At 45.7% G+C, this 16267-nt stretch overlaps 1 protein-coding gene across 3 annotated transcripts in view; it reads left to right on the forward strand.

The window, feature by feature from the left end:
- The window catches only part of PIEZO2 (piezo type mechanosensitive ion channel component 2), a 460107-nt gene that overhangs the window by 433017 nt on the left and 10823 nt on the right, over nucleotides 1-16267 (forward strand). For all 3 annotated transcript variants that reach the window (XM_062201352.1, XM_062201350.1, XM_062201351.1), the window contains 8 exons: nucleotides 1264-1516; nucleotides 3305-3434; nucleotides 4520-4667; nucleotides 4774-4988; nucleotides 7222-7380; nucleotides 8973-9120; nucleotides 14678-14866; nucleotides 15180-15272. In XM_062201352.1, the coding sequence (XP_062057336.1) occupies nucleotides 1264-1516; nucleotides 3305-3434; nucleotides 4520-4667; nucleotides 4774-4988; nucleotides 7222-7380; nucleotides 8973-9120; nucleotides 14678-14866; nucleotides 15180-15272 (1335 nt within the window). The remainder of the gene's footprint in view (nucleotides 1-1263; nucleotides 1517-3304; nucleotides 3435-4519; nucleotides 4668-4773; nucleotides 4989-7221; nucleotides 7381-8972; nucleotides 9121-14677; nucleotides 14867-15179; nucleotides 15273-16267) is intronic.

Below are 16267 nucleotides of genomic sequence, written 5' to 3' on the forward strand. Positions count from 1 at the left end.
TGTTTGGGGAATGAATCAGTTGATAGACTAGGCTCTCTCTCTCTCTCTCTCTCTCTCTACCTTTCAAATAAATAAAATATCTTTAAAAATAATTAGAAAGAACGAATTTAAGAAAAAATGCTGCCAAAAAAGTAATGATGAAAGGATCTACGTTGAAAAAGGAGAAAACAATTTTTAAAGTGATTTGAAATAAATCTGTAGAAACTTAAAAAATCCCATTATGAAAAACCAAAATGTTTCTTATTGATAAGAATGTACTCATTGAATACACAGATCTTCAAAAAGTTCATGGAGATATATATTATGAAAAGCCTGTGCTAGGATTTCAAAATTATTTTACAGCAAAATTAAGCTATCATTTAATCCCATTCCTCCACAGACTTTTTGAAGTACCTCATATCTTTAAAAATTATATTTATAAAGAAATATTTGAGAATAGTCTTCAGTTGGATGCCTTTGTCTTTTGGTGAATTGGTCATTCTCTGAGTTGACTTTTGATCCAGTGGCTTTCGGCAAAGTGGCCTGGAGTTCCTGTGACCCTGTGAAGCATGGGTCAGAGGCAGTGGGCTCAGGGAGCACCTCACCAGCAGGAGCCAGCTCTCCTGGGAACATGTGCAGCCCTGGCTGCATCTCGCTCTGTACACCCCAGTTAGTTGTCCTCAAAGTCTGTCCTCATTCCTCCTCTCTCTACCACCCCTTTCCTTCATTTCCTGAAAGCAAAAACCAGACACTGCAGAAGGCACCTGAAGCTGTGTCTCACGCGTGGGCCAACACGTTCAGAGCAGAATCCTGGCAGCTTTGTTTCTAGGTCAGCCCTCAATGAGCGGAATGTCATCTCTCGCTCTGCAAGCTGGGAGGGGACTGTGTGATTTTCCAAGTGAGGGCGCTTGTGAACATGGAGTGGCGAGACTAAGTCCGCCAGTGGGTGCTTCAGGGTGAGGCTGCACACACATGCTGGCTGTGGGCACACACAGATGTGTTCTGGAAAGTGCTTTTGCCCAAGAAACAAGTCCAATGATTAGCATCTCACTTTTACTCCATGGCCAAACATGATCCGTCTCCCTCTCAATTAGCCAAACTCTTGTCATCAACACCTGCATGTTTCCATGCTACTAGGACCTCACAAAATCCTACCTGATAAGCCTCCTCCTTCCAGGCCTCTCCCTGGGTTTTCTCAAGTTGAGGGTCAGCTCGTTGGGTTAGTGGTACCTACCGCCCTTCCCGAATTGGCAACCTCACCTGTCCCTCTCCCTGCCTTCTCAGTGCCATGGCCTCTGGGATGAAGATGACATTGTTGAAAGTGGCACCGACAAGGACGAGTCCGACGATGAGCTCTCCCTTGGTCACGGCCGAAGGGGCTCCTGCGACTCACTGAAGTCCATCAACCTGGCTGCCTCGGTGGAGTCAGTGCACGTGACCTTCCCCGAGCAGCAGATGGCCGTACGCAGGAAGCGGTCTGGCGGCAGCTCCCAGATCTCCCCAACATCCAGCTTTTCTTCAAACAGGTCCAGAAGAGGTATCAGTCACGTGCTAACCCTAGGCTGGAATAATGCACCAACTCTTGCTTCGGTGATGCTGTTGGGTCTGGGGGCGGGGGGTGCGGGGGTTATTGGATGTAATCAAAGGACAGACACTGTGATGTGAAAAGAACGGGCTTTGAAACAGTCAGTCCTGAGTTTCAATGCTGCCACATTTATGTGACTTCATTGCTCAAAACACTTGATTCCTCCCCAAGATGAGGATTTCAGATAACTGTGAAAAGTGTCCAGCATCCTGTCTGGTACCCTGCATCGAGTACATGATAATTTGTAAGTCATATGCAAAAATTCAGTCAAGTGTGTGCCCACAGTGCTATAAATCACAACTAGTATTACATTTTTTTTTAGATTTATTTATTTATTTGAAAGGCAAAGTTACAGAGAGGCAGAGGGAGAAAGAAGTCTTCCATCCGCTGGTTCACTCCCCAGATGGCCACTACAGTTGGAGATGGTCCAGTCTGAAGCCAGGAGCCAAGAGCTTCCTCCAGGTCTCCCTCATGGGTGCAGGGGCCCAGGACTTGGGCATCCTCCACTGCCCTCTCAGGCCATAGCAGAGAGCTGGATTGGAAGTGGAGCAGCCGGGACTCGAACTGGTGTCCATATAGGATGCTGGCAATGCAGGCAACGGCTTTACCTGCTCTGCCAAAGCATTGGACCCAAACAGCCCCGTCTTAATAATGAGCAATAAAGGGTCTGGCTCTGTGGTGTAGCGGGTTGGGCCTCTGCCTGCAGTGCCAGCATCCCACATGGGCGCCAGTTCGTGTCCCGGCCGCTCCAGTTCAGATCCAGCTCTCTGCTTGTGGCCTGGGAAAGCAGTGGAAGATGGCCCAAGTGCCCAGGCCCCTGTACCCACGTGGGAGACCCAGAAGAGGCTCCTGGCTTTGGATTGGCTAGCTCTATTGGCCATTTGGGGAGTGAACCAGTGGATTGACAATCTCTCCCTTTCTCTAACACTGCCTCTCAAGAAAATAAATAAATCTTCAAAATTATTACATTTTAAACCAATGTCCTTCACTAGATGTAATCAATGGGAACTTTTAATCAGACTCTCTAGTTGTTTGTTGAGCTGGGTAAACATTTCTCCTCCTTACCAAGCAGTAAGAATGAAGAGAGAGTAGCTATGCCGTGCAGCTGTCACTCCGGGAGCAACTGGGCTTTTGTATTTGCAGCTTCGTTGCTTGAAGCTTTCCAGACACTTGGTGTGGATTCATCTTCAGAATCTGCTTTTGAGGCAGACATTGGCAGAACATACCATACTAGTTTTACAGTTACAGAAACTAAGTTACGGAAAAAGGCATGGGTCATGGGCCCCATCTGGAAAATGTACAACCAGTGCATAACACGAAACGGTTCCTCCAGTGAATTCTTCCAGGGACAAAGATTACAAAACCACCAGGGGAAGAGCCATCATGAGGCGCCAAACCCCACAGGTCCATGGAAACGAGTGTAGAGGACAGGTTCCAATTTGCCCAGGGATCTTTCTTAAAGGCATCGTGTATATGAGAGTACTCGCAAAAGTTTGTGGAAATGAAATTAAAAAGATGAAAAATGTGTTTTGGTGCAAAAACACCTTGAAGTCGATGCATGGTTTTTCCAAAACATGCATTTTCTATAAACCTTTGGAGGATCCCTTGTATGCACCCTGCAAAGCAGTTTCAAGGCAACCCTGAATGTGTAGCCTCTGGAGCCTTTTGTGACATTCATGTTAACAGACTGGGTCTTTCACATTGCATCCTGTGATGTTTTGTATTTCTTGTTATTTCCAGGGAGTACAAGCACCCGGAACAGTAGCCAAAAAGGCAGTGTTTTGAGCATTAAGCAAAAAAGCAAAAGGGAACTCTACATGGAAAAGCTTCAGGAACATTTAATCAAAGCGAAAGCCTTTACCATAAAGAAGTGAGTACCAGAAAGCGTTTGGATCATGTGTTTTATTTTAGGGCTGGGGAACTGGTATGCACTCTTTTGCTAGAAGCACAGGTAAAGATCAGGGAAGTGACTTCTTGTATAAAAGGACCCAGTGTCGGGTTGTTTTTAAAAATCATTTTTTGGTAAGTGCAACTCATTTTTATGTGCACAGCATCGACATGCACTTTTTCTATTAAGCAGATCAAATGAGTAATTTCAAGAGCTTCAGGTGCAGGGCATACATGCCCAGGCAATGTCATGGCCAAGTGCAGCTGGACAGAGGAGGCAGAGGTCAAAGCTAGAAGGGCCCCAGAGGCCCACTATTCCCTGGAGAGGACAACTGAGGCACACGAAGGAGAAATACTTTGTCCAGTGTCATAAATGTCATGTAACCCATTCATCCCCAGCAAATTCTGCAAGTTCCTCCCACCCAGTGCATCAGCTGACGATGAGCAGGACTGGGTCTGCAGGCTGTGAACAGTGTAAGGACCCAGCACACACAGGACAGGCTCTTAGTGAAGCTGAGATGAGGAGAGCAGCAGCAGCACCTGAACACGGCCTTGAACTGAAGGCAGGTTCCAAGTGCAGTGAAGCTAGGGCAGAGGCAGACAAGCCAGTGGCAGCAAGACGCAGTGAAAAAGGACAGAGCAGGGTAGGGATAAAGCCTAGGGCCGTGCTTAGGAGCCAGGGCAAGCACAGGACCCTAACACAGAGGCAGAGGTCCCTGGAATTCATATATGCTCTGACCAAGCTCCCCAAGTCTGAGTTGTGCCTTCCCTCATTCACCCCAGCTCTATGCATCTGTTACAGAAGAGGGAACTAAAATGTGTGCAGTTGTCCAAGGTCTCACTGGGGGTGAGTGATTGAACGGGGCTGCAAACACAGCACCTAATTTCCAGGGTTTATTATCACATTGCATCAAGCAAGAGAGGTGGTGCCCTCAGCAGAGGAAGCCAACTGATCTGCGCTCTGTAGAGCAGGAGCCACCTTCAGGGGGCCCTGTCCTGAGGCTGGAGAGGAAGGTAGGAACTGGCTGGCATGCAGAGCAATGGCATAATGGGGTCTTTGTTCTGCAGGACTCTGCAAATATACGTGCCCATCAGACAATTCTTCTATGACCTCATCCACCCAGACTACAGTGCCGTGACTGATGTCTACGTGCTCATGTTCCTAGCTGACACCGTGGACTTCATCATCATTGTCTTTGGCTTTTGGGCCTTTGGGGTAGGTAGAGGGCCAAGGCCACCACACATCCATTGACAAGGAGTGACAGCCTTCCCCGCTGTGAAATGCCACTCACTTGGGCCTGAACCTGTTGTCTCTTCCCCAGAAACACTCGGCAGCAGCAGACATCACCTCTTCCCTCTCGGAGGACCAGGTCCCGGGTCCCTTTTTGGTGATGGTTCTGATTCAGTTTGGAACCATGGTGGTGGATCGAGCACTCTACCTCAGGAAGACTGTATTGGGCAAGGTCATCTTCCAGGTCATCCTTGTGTTTGGAATTCACTTCTGGATGTTCTTCATCTTACCTGGCGTGACTGAGAGGTAAGCACTTGAGAAGCTGGGAGCAGGAGCTCAGGTTACTGCAGATCTGTCATACGGGGTTATGTGTGTCTGCACAACACAACGGCCAGCTGGAGGCAGCATCACAGCAGAGCACTGCCATGGGTAGGAAAAGATGAAGGTTGGAATCAATATTAAAGTCAACGCGAATTAACTCCTCCAGACAATGTTAAGGGCTGTTAGCTGCATTTGTAGCATATTCAGCAAATCTAGGTCCTTGTGTTATTTGGATTCATGCCTCAGTTGAACTGGGGAGAAACTGGAAGATGTCATGGTGGCATTATTGAAAGGGTGGGATATAGATGAAAAAAACGGGGGCTCCCTCAATACACAAAGAAACTATGGAGGCATCTTGGGGGACAGATGATAGTAGTGTCTGCCTTATGGGAGAGTTGTGAGAGTTAAATGTGATGGCGAGGGCTTAGAAAACACGCAGTGAGGGGCCGGTGCCGTGACTCACTTGGTTAATCCTCTGCTGCGGTGGCAGCATCCCATATAGGTGCTGGGTTCTGGTCCTGGCTGCTCCTCTTCCAGTCCAGCTCTCTGCTGTGGCCCAGGAGGGCAGTGGAGGATGCCCAAGTGCTTGGGCCCCTGCTCCCACATGGGAGACCAGGAGGAAGCACATGGCTCCTGGCTTTGGATTGGTGCAGCTCCTGCCATAGAGGCCATTTGGGTCTGAACCAATGGAGGGAAGACCTTTCTGTCTCTCTCTCTCACTGTCTAACTCTATCTATTAAAAAAAAAAAAAAAAAAAAAAAAAGAAGAAGGCCGGCGCTGTGGCTCACTAGGCTAATCCTCTGCCTTGCGGCGCCGGTACACCGGGTTCTAGTCCCGGTTGGGGCACCGATCCTGTCCCGGTTGCCCCTCTTCCAGGCCAGCTCTCTGCTGTGGCCAGGGAGTGCAGTGGAGGATGGCCCAAGTGCTTGGGCCCTGCACCCCATGGGAGACCAGGAGAAGTACCTGGCTCCTGCCATCCGATCAGCGTGGTGCGCTGGCTGCACCGCGCCTACCGCAGCAGCCATTGGAGGGTGAACCAACGGCAAAAGGAAGACCTTTCTCTCTGTCTCTCTCTCACTGTCCACTCTGCCTGTCAAAAAATTTAAAAAAAAAAAGGAAAGAAAAGAAAACATGCAGTGAGGACAGCAGACAGAACCATCATGTGCCATGATGCCGCTGCTGATGCAAGCATTGCAGCTGGTTCAAGTGCGCTGGGGGTTGGGTTGAGTGAGATTAAAGAGCAAAAATTAAAATTACTGACAAATCCAGATTACAAGATACAAAGAGTCTTATATGCTGCTTGTATAAAAACATTTAGAGAGATAGTACTCTAATATTAAGGTCATGGAGGATTGCACTAAAGTCACACCAAGCCAACAGTCTTATTTTTTATTTCTTTTTTAAAAGGTATATTATCATATTTAAGACTCGAAGAATGCTACGTGTGTGGAAGTTCAAAATGATCCAATAGCTCACTAGTCTTTGAAAATGAATTTTAAATTTTTTTCCCAATTCAGTTCCACTAAATTTTTGCTCAGGCTTTTGTTAGCACTCAGGAACTACAAAACACTCAGAGTCTCTTCACTCATTATTTATCTGCAGAAAAGACTGCCATCTTTACAGTGGAGGGCGTTATTGAAAAAGAAAGGTTGGATGGTGCCAGCATGATTTTTCAGAGCTAAGGAAATTTTTCTAATACAAATTCTGATGTCTTGAGGAACAAACCCCATAGTTTGCAAACAGAATTGAAACCAAATCCAGATTTTTGCAAAAGTTTGTTCTTTAGATGTATACTAAAAACCTTGGGGTCCCACTTCTCAGAATTCAATAAAAATATACATTTTGTTTTTTTCTTTCATGAGCTTTAATGTGAACTAGGGTAGCTACCTCATCTATGTTGTGAGACAAGTTTAATAACAAATGTACTAATAACTAAGTAAAAAAAATAAATACCTTAATACTTTACTATTAAAATCACTGCAAAGTAATTTAATTAAATTATGGCCTAAACAACTGTATAACACGTGCTGAGGCACTATGCGCAGGATTTTTTGTAAGTATGAGATATTCTTATCCACCTACTGCATTTGTATTCCTTAGTGACTTCATACACCAAAAGAGAATTTGAGGATTTATTTATTTTTTAAATCGTAAACTGGTGTCTTTTTGAATGGGAATAGGATTCCATTCCTTCACTTTCTGTGCTCTCACAATGTAGGAAATTCAGCCAGAACCTGGTTGCCCAGCTTTGGTACTTTGTGAAGTGTGTCTACTTCGGATTGTCTGCCTACCAGATCCGCTGTGGCTACCCCACGCGCGTCCTCGGGAACTTCCTTACCAAGAGCTACAACTACGTCAACCTCTTCCTGTTTCAGGGGTAAGGACACTGCACTCATCACAGGCACTTGTGAAGGGACCAATGGCCATTGCAAGGCATTTGGTTTCCTCTTGGAAAGGAACAGGGACAGGAGGAAGGCAGCAATGCAGATCGGCCTGTAACCCTTTACAGGGCTGGCCAAAGGACAAACAAGGCGCTCCATGAGTAATTGCCCCATTCTCTGCCAGGATGGTGTTGTGGGACCATTCACATGGTTTCATTTGCTTTGTCAGCAACCAGCATGAAGACTGTGATAATACTTTTGGTGGCTGTAAAGTTGGGCTACTTGACCTTTAAGTCTGAATACACTTCTGGGCACACCAGAACAGGATGCTTGGGGTCTAGACTATTCCAAAATACCTTTCAAAGCTTTCACGTTTACTAAGTGAATCTATTGAAGGTGGCCTTTCTTCCTCCTGTGACCAACATTTGTGCCACACGACTTGCTTATTCCTGGTGGCCCGTTAGCTACTCACACAATGCATATTGGTGATGGTCTTAGCAATAGCATCTCCTCTGTGCTCTCTTGGAAGTTCTACCAGGCATGGAGGGCAGGGGCTGGCTGTTCAAGGCAAGGCGAGCTCCTACACAGCTCCAGATCTGGGACTGGCGACCTAGTCACACTACACTGAGATGCTGGGAACCACCTTGTGTTGAGGACTGTTCTATTCAGGGCTGGCCTATGTTGTGGCCTGCAGTGTCCTCTAGGGGTAGGATTAGTGTTCATTCCACAGATTCTGAACAGCGACCCAGTCTGCTCTAAAGGCCTTGGATGAATCCAGGTTTCCCAGCCTTGGAGAAGTTCTGTGTCAGTCAAGAAGTAAGGAACATTCCTCAGACCCCAGAAGAACCTGGAACAACCCATTTGCAATATTCAAGATGAAGCCCAAGGCTGTTAGCTTTGGGAATCCAACAAGTCTACCAGCTCTGGGGCCTCTTGCCTTAGCTCTTAATGATGGCTCCTGCTCCTTCTGACTTCTCCAAATTACTCTCATCTTTTACTTACTGGGTATAGCTCACCCAACAGCAAAGCTGCAGTAATCTGATAGCCCTATGGCCAACAGACTCTCAGAACATAAACAAATACAGGTTGAGTATCCTTTATCAGACATACTTGCAACCAGAAGTATTTAAGGTTTCAGAGTTATTTGGGTTTTAAAATTTTACATGAATTTTATTAGTTGAATAGCCTTCAACAACAACAAAAATTCAAAATCTAAATGCTCTGAAATCTGTCACATCAGGGCTCAGAGAGTTCGGGATTTGGGCACATTTCAGATTTTAGATTTTTGGATTAGGGATGCTTATCCTGTAAATGTGAAATAAAGGGACTCACCTTCAAATTTATTTAAAAGGAGAATCTAGTTGGTGAAGACCATCAAGGAATAAAAAAGGAGTGAAATACGTTTTTCTGTACATTGGACTTGTCATGAAAAGCAGTTGTATTCTAAGTTTGATTACACTATTAGGGTCACTTTGAAAATTGTAAATCATAAGGGTTAAAAATAAGTATGTGCAGGCACTTTTAGGGTGAGATGGGTGACAGGGGCCACCTCACCAATGACCCTCTAACAAGATGTGGCCCCTGCCAGGTTCCGCCTCGTCCCGTTTCTGACCGAGCTGAGGGCAGTGATGGACTGGGTGTGGACAGACACGACTCTGAGCCTCTCCAGCTGGATCTGCGTGGAGGACATCTATGCTCACATATTCATCCTCAAGTGTTGGCGGGAGTCGGAAAAGGTGAGGAGCCAGTCAGAGTGCCTTCTTCCGGAGCAGGTGTTGAGTTTAGCGGTTAAGATGCTGGTTAAGATGCCCGCCTCCCACAAGCGGTGTCTAGGTTCTGATGCCTGCCTCTGTTCCTGACTCCAGATTCCTGCTAATGTGTGCCCAAGGAGGCAGTGGTGATGTCTCAAGTTATGGTGTTCCAGGAACCCATGTGCAAGAGCTGCATTGAGTTTTGGGTTTATAGAATCAGCGTGCTCTAGCACAACTGTGGAAGTAAAACAGCAAATGAGAATCTCTCTCTCTCTCTCTCTCTCCTTCTCAATAAGAAAAAAGTACCTTCTTCCCATTTTTGTCTAAGATGGTTATAAGATTAATGTGAACTTCTGCAATTGTTGTAGCCAAATAAATGCAGGCAGAGGACAAAGCCACCATGACCTGTAAATGTCCCATTGATTTCTAACCCACTAGAGTTGGAAATTTTGGACTTGCCGCTGCCTTAACTGACAATAGCAATCAGATGTTCTCTCCTTTTGCAAATACTAGATCATAGTTATCTTCAAAAAGAAGAAATATATATTTCCATATGACCCAATGACTCATAAATGGCCCATGTGGGAGCAGGAGGGTATGTGGTATGGTAGAGAGAAGAGGGGTCAGGTGGCTTGGGCTCACACATACCTCTGATTCACTCTTTTCTGAGGGCCAGATAATTTAACCTCTTTGTGCAAAGGAAATGGAAATGAAAATATATGCTTATTTTCCTACATTGTATTGAGGCTTAAAGATAGACAGAATGACTACTACTCTCCATTGGATTTTTCAGAAAGTTGTCTTTCTTCACCACCTTGAAACTACCTTCTTTGGAAAGTCTCCTCAAATTCATATACTTTCCAGTGCACTCAGTAGCTTTGTCTGGGAACCTCAGCTATAGGAGTGGGGCTCATTGATTGTACCATGACCTTTGTTGTTTATGGGTTTATGGAGTGAAGGAGCCAGGCCTGGCTGGATACTTAAAATCACGAGGAGTTGATATGATGGCAGTGTCTTAGTTCATTTTCTGTTGCTATAACAGAATTCCTGAGATGGGGTAACTTATAAAGAAAAGAGGTTTGCTTTGACTCCTTGTTCTGAAGGCCCTGGTGTCTGCTTGGTTTCTGGTGAGGGCCTCATTCTTCTCCATGCATGGCAGAAAAACAGTGTGGAATAGAGGGAAAGAGGCCAAACTCCTGTAATATCTCATACATCCTGTGAGAAAAACACTCATCTGTGCACGAGGGCTGCCTCCTCCTGGCCCAAACACCTCTTACAGGCCCCATCGCCTGTCAGCACCATGATGCCAGGGACCAAACCTCAGCGTGAGTTTGGTGAGAACAACCCATGTCCCAAACATTGTGCAGAATATGAGAATCACTATCAAAGGCAAGGGGGGGGGGGGTAGCACCCAGGATGACAAAGGATCTGGAAATAACCAAGAATTATTTTGGGCTAAAGTCCAAAAAAAAAAAAAAATAAGGGAGAAGCAGAAATAATAGCTGTCTTCAAGTATTTTAATTATTGGAGAGAGACAAGAAATTAGGATGAGTCTGGAACGCTATAAAAGGAAAAAAGCAGAATGAAGACAAGTGGGCAGAATTCCCAGTAAGTTCCAGAAACTCTCACCGCCTTAGCTACTCCATTACAATATTGGCTGCCTCAGGAGGTGGTCACCAAGAAGTGCCCATGTATACACCAAGGATCACCTGCAGGAGAATTCACATCAGGAACCTCTGCCCTAGAACAATCCTGCCATCTTTCATGCAACAGATGAAGTCTTGGTTTTTCCACTGTTGCTAATGACCTACTTCAAATCATTTTATTTGCTCACAGTAATTTCTCAGGCCAACAATTTGGGCAGGGCTCCACTGTGTGGTCAGGCCTGGGGCCACTCTTGTGGCTGTTGTCATCTGGCCTCTGAGTTGGGAGTGGATGATGGTCTCACTCAAATGCTTGATATGATGGCAGTGTCTTAGTTCATTTTAGTGGGTCTGGTTTCTGGCTGGGCCTCTCTCTTTTCCTTCTATGTCCATGAGGGCTTGGTTCCAGGACCCCCAACAGGTACCACAGGAGTTCAAGGCACTGGCACAAAATGGTATAGTGTTTGCATGTAACCTCCACACATCCTCCCATGTACTTAAACCCATCCTAGATAACTCCTAAAACCTAACACAATCTCAGTGTTACATAAATAGCTGTTATACTCTGTGGTTGAGGGAATAATGACCAGACAGAAACACTGCACATGCTCTGTACAGACAATTTTTTCCCAGATGTTTTTGACCTTGCTAGGGAGCAAGAGGGGAAAGCTGCAAGACTGGAGACCGAGGTCTCCAAGTCCCCTGTTACATTCCACACACTCCCCTGGTCAAACAAGTTCAAAGGCCAGCCTGAATTCAAGGAGAGGAGGAAGCTGATGAGATCATCCATCAGGTTGGCAAAGGTCTTGCCTACAGGAATGAGGAGAATTTGAGACCATTTCTTGTTTTGCAGTGCATTGTGAACACTTGCTACACGCCTCCTGTGTGCCCAGAACACTGCTGAGCATAAGAAGAGCAGGGAACCAAACACATAATGGCTCCATTACCATGCCACAGACAGGCCAGAGGAGAGATAGAAATGTTAGCAAAACGGTCATGCACAGTAACACAATATCTGAATGACAGATACTTGGACAAGAGACCAGGGACACTCTGAGAGCATCTTGAGGGGACTTGACCCAGTCAAGGAGGGAGGGAGACTTCTCTGAGAGTGAGGTCCCCCACCTGGAGCTAAAGCAAAAGGAGCAAGTGGCTGTGCCCAGAGGGAACATCTATGTCCTGTGCTTGTTCCTGAATCTTATGCCCCCATCCTTGTCCCCTCTCTTCCACTCTTCCAATGAATTACTTGGAGGATGACTGGCCTGTTTCCACTCTCCAGGTAAAGCCTTAACTTGTCTTCTCCCTGTCTGAAACATCTTGTCCACCTCCTCCTCAACGGCTTCCCAACTCAGATGCCACCTTTATCCATGGGCCTTCCTTGACTGCCTGAGTTTGATCACGTTTCTCTTGATGGCCCCAGCACCCCTCTGTATCGAGCCTACCTAATTAACCACATTGAGAGTCAAGAATGTAGTGTTCTCTGTTATAAACTCTGTGTTGGGATCAGTGCAGTCTACTTTGCAAAGCAAGAAGAAAAGTTTCTCAAGAGGCAAAATGTTGGCAGGGGCACATACAATGCAGGCTGTGCAGCTCCATTCAGAGAGTACGATAATATGCATGCAGCTACCTCCTAAACGCTTTAGGAAGCTGATGGGAAACGCGGTATAACAGGAACCATGGCAAACAAGGAAACGCAATACAAAGCTGAGGAAAGGTGTGAGGAAGCAGCAGAGGACAAGGTGACAGTACCTTTGAAAGGGGAGAAAAGAAAGTAGCCACACCACGCCAGACAGATCAAAGGGCTTTGCCCTGTTCTTTCCGGGAAGTGCAGGAGTGAGTAGGAGGAGAAGGAAGAAGAAAGGGGGCCAGCTCTGAGAACTTTTGAGATGAGCCTCAAGGAGACTGGTCTGCTGGAGAGGAACTGATGGTTCTACTTCAGGCACAATGAATCAACACTGTTCTTGGCAGAGAAGACAAATCTCCTTTAACTTAAAAAGCTCTACACATTGTAATCTAGAGTCCTGAAAGAATGGAAGGAATGACTGATCATCTAAACTTGCCTCAATCCAAAAATAAAGACAAAGTGAATCTATATATGTGTGTATGCACATATGTATATGTATGGATAACTGTATTTCAAATTCTCAAATATTAGAGTCTTGGTTTACTTACAAAATAGTAAATTTGAACTAGGCAATTGCAGTCAAGAATATCAAATTCCAGTGCATTGATATCAAAATATATAGATGCCACCTGCACATCATACAGTCTCTTAGTACAGAATCATTTATGTGTATGTACATTGAATGAAAATGTTCTCCAATGTGGGTTATTTTGCCCTGCTTTAACTTGCTGACATGAATGAATGATCCTTACTGAGTGATTGTGAACTTGAGGATGACACACGGCTAGGCTGAGGAGTGAAGACGACCGTCATGTTAGGTACATAGCCTGTCTTAGCCTGTTTTCTGGTGCTAATAGCCCAATACCACAGACTGGGTACATTATAAAGAGACGTTTATTGCTGCCTCACAGTTCTGGTCCAAGGTCAGGGTTGTATCTGGTGACGGTCTTCTTGCTGACAGAGTAGTACAGAGCACCACAGAGACAGGGTGCACACTAGAGACCTGACCAAACTGGTTTTCATAGGAGACCCACTCTAAAGATGACCCATTAATCCATTCATGAGGACAGAGCCCTAATCAGCTCGTGAAGTTCCCACCTGGGAGCTGGTGTTGTGACACACAGGTTAAGCCTTGCTCTTGATGCTGGTATCCCATGTCAGAGCACCAGTTGGAGACCTGGCTCCACTTCTGATCCAGCTCCCTGCTGATGTGCCTGGGTAAGCATTGAAGGATGGCCCAAGTACCTGGGCCCTTATTACACATGTGGGAGACCTGGGTGGAGCTCCTGGCTCCCAGCTTTGACCTGGACCAGACCTGGCTGTAACCATTTGGGGAGTGAACAAGGGGCTGGAGGTTCTCTCTCACTCTCACTCTCATTCTCTCTCACAAATAAATACATAATTTTTTTAAAGATCCCAAGTGGACCTTCCTCTTCTACCCCATAATGGAGGTTGGAAAGGACACGCCAAATTCATGCCACCGTGTGGGCTAACCTCCAAAGTAACTCAGAAGGGAAAACAGGTCACAGAGGGGCAACATTTATGCAAAGAATGCATGTGCAAACCTGCAGTGCTTGTAGCATCACAAAGCAAAGCTGGCTCCTTCTACTTGCTCATAGCCTCTAGACACTGCACTCAGTCAGTTCCTAATGAATCTGTATTAAAGTGAAGGGATGGGATTCCAGCTTTGGCAGCCCTTGTTTCTGCAACACACACACACCCACCTGCTCCCCGCCTACCCACAGACCCAGCACTCAGTAGGGCTTGGGCTGGATTACCAGAGCCAGAAAGTGCCCTTCTAACCATGCAAATCTTATTTCAGGATCTGACAACAAGTATCATGATGTAAACAAAGAATGATCTTTCCACTCACCAAGCACAGCGACAGGTCGGTTAAAAGGAACAGATTTTAAACAGCCAAGAATTTAAAGGAAAATGTCTTCCTCCTGCATGATCTCTTAAAACCAGAAGGGTGTGTGTGATCCACTGGTCCATCAGTGCTACCCCAGCAGAACTCACACATCAGCTTCAAAGGGTCATGTTGGCCCCATGTGGTTCCACTATGGGGACAGGCAGTGAGCTTGTTATGGTGTCACGTCATTACCTAACTTTGCTCTGAGGTCGGGACAAAGTTGCTGCCCCTGTTTATGAACAAACAGAAGAATCAGAACTAAACCCTTGTTTTCCAACGCTGGGGGGAAGAGCACCTGCCCTTCTCCCCACCCTCATTCTTCAGGACATCTGTCTGAGCCCTGCTTGAACCCTTCCATTGCAGAGGTACCCCCAGCCCCGGGGCCAGAAGAAGAAGAAGGTGGTGAAGTACGGCATGGGAGGCATGATCATCGTCCTGCTCATTTGCATCGTCTGGTTTCCTCTCCTCTTTATGTCCTTGATCAAATCCGTCGCCGGGGTCATCAACCAGCCCCTGGATGTGTCTGTCACAATTACCCTGGGAGGGTATCAGGTAATGCCTGGGTGCTTCCTCTGGGGCTTCACGCTAACCAGTTATAGGATGCTAAGGGGTGTTTTGGGTCCAACTGTCCTATTTGAATTTTGAGTGTCTTACAAATATGTGATGGATGAAGTAAGGTGCAGAAGGTGGTGAATGAATGGTTCTGCTGTAGATTTGAGCACAGAAATAGTCACCTCAAACAGACATCTCTGAGGCCAGTTGCTATCCAGGGGATCCGTGATTGATGTGCCTAGAAATGTTTATCTTTCCAGTTGGGATGCAGGGGAGAGTTCTGTTGACAACACTGTGCATCTTTGTTTTCCAGCCTATTTTCACCATGAGTGCCCAGCAAAGCCAACTGAAAGTTATGAACCAGACAACGTTTAATAAGTTTATAAAAGATTTTTCTAGAGACACCGTAAGTACAAGCACACAATAGATCCCTGTGGAGACCTTTCACTAGGCGAGCTCATCGGTTGCCCTAGTGCTCAGTGCTTTGCCACGGCCTGCAGTGGCATGAAGGAGGGTGTTCCTGGGGTTCTAAGTTACACATGGCAGACTCCTGGCCACTGGCTACTTTGATAACCAAGAAGTTAAGTCTGTGTTATTGGGCATAAGTGTTAATTCAATGGAATTTTAATTCAAAACAGTTTAGCGTAAGCTCAACAGAGACTGCTTGATTTCAAAAATGTTTTTAATGTTTTACATTGTGTTCTGTATTGATCCTTTGACGAGATCTACACTGGGAACCCACCCTTACAAAGCATAGTCATGCTTCATTTAAAGACAAGGAAACATTCAGAGAAATGCATCAGTAGGCGATTTCCACCGTTGTGTGAACATCATAGATTGAACTTGTACAACCATAGGTGGCTGTGATGTCCCTCAGTGGCGTAACCCTATGGGACCTCTATCGTGTCTGCAGTCTGTCACTAACTGAAATGTCGTTTTGTGGTACATGACTGTAATTCCCGTTATGGGAAAGCTCTGTGTATTTTTCTTGCCTATGAACACATTCTCTGTATTTGTAGCAACCTGAAGCAACTTGAGGATTCAGGCTCATAGCACAGAATCATTTACATGTATGTACAATGAATGAATAGTGCTCTGTGGAGGGAAATATAATATAAGTATCAGAGAATCGGATTAGCACTGGTGACCCGCTCCTCAGTTATAAAAGAGAGACAGACCTCCATGCTTTTTCTTTACATACTATGTCTGAAAATTTTTCTAGCAATTTCTTTTGTAATAAGCAACAATCATTATAGAGACCCCAGGTGGCACGACAATTTCTCAATGGTAAATCTAAATGAAAAAAGGTTTAGATCATTATTTTAACGATAAAAAACACATCCTCTATTGTGTAAAGCACCAATAATGTTTTGATGGTGGAGTTGTAGCCAGTGTTATTCT

The sequence above is a fragment of the Lepus europaeus genome, chromosome 9 (assembly GCF_033115175.1).
Source record: "Lepus europaeus isolate LE1 chromosome 9, mLepTim1.pri, whole genome shotgun sequence".
Lineage (NCBI taxonomy): Eukaryota > Metazoa > Chordata > Mammalia > Lagomorpha > Leporidae > Lepus > Lepus europaeus.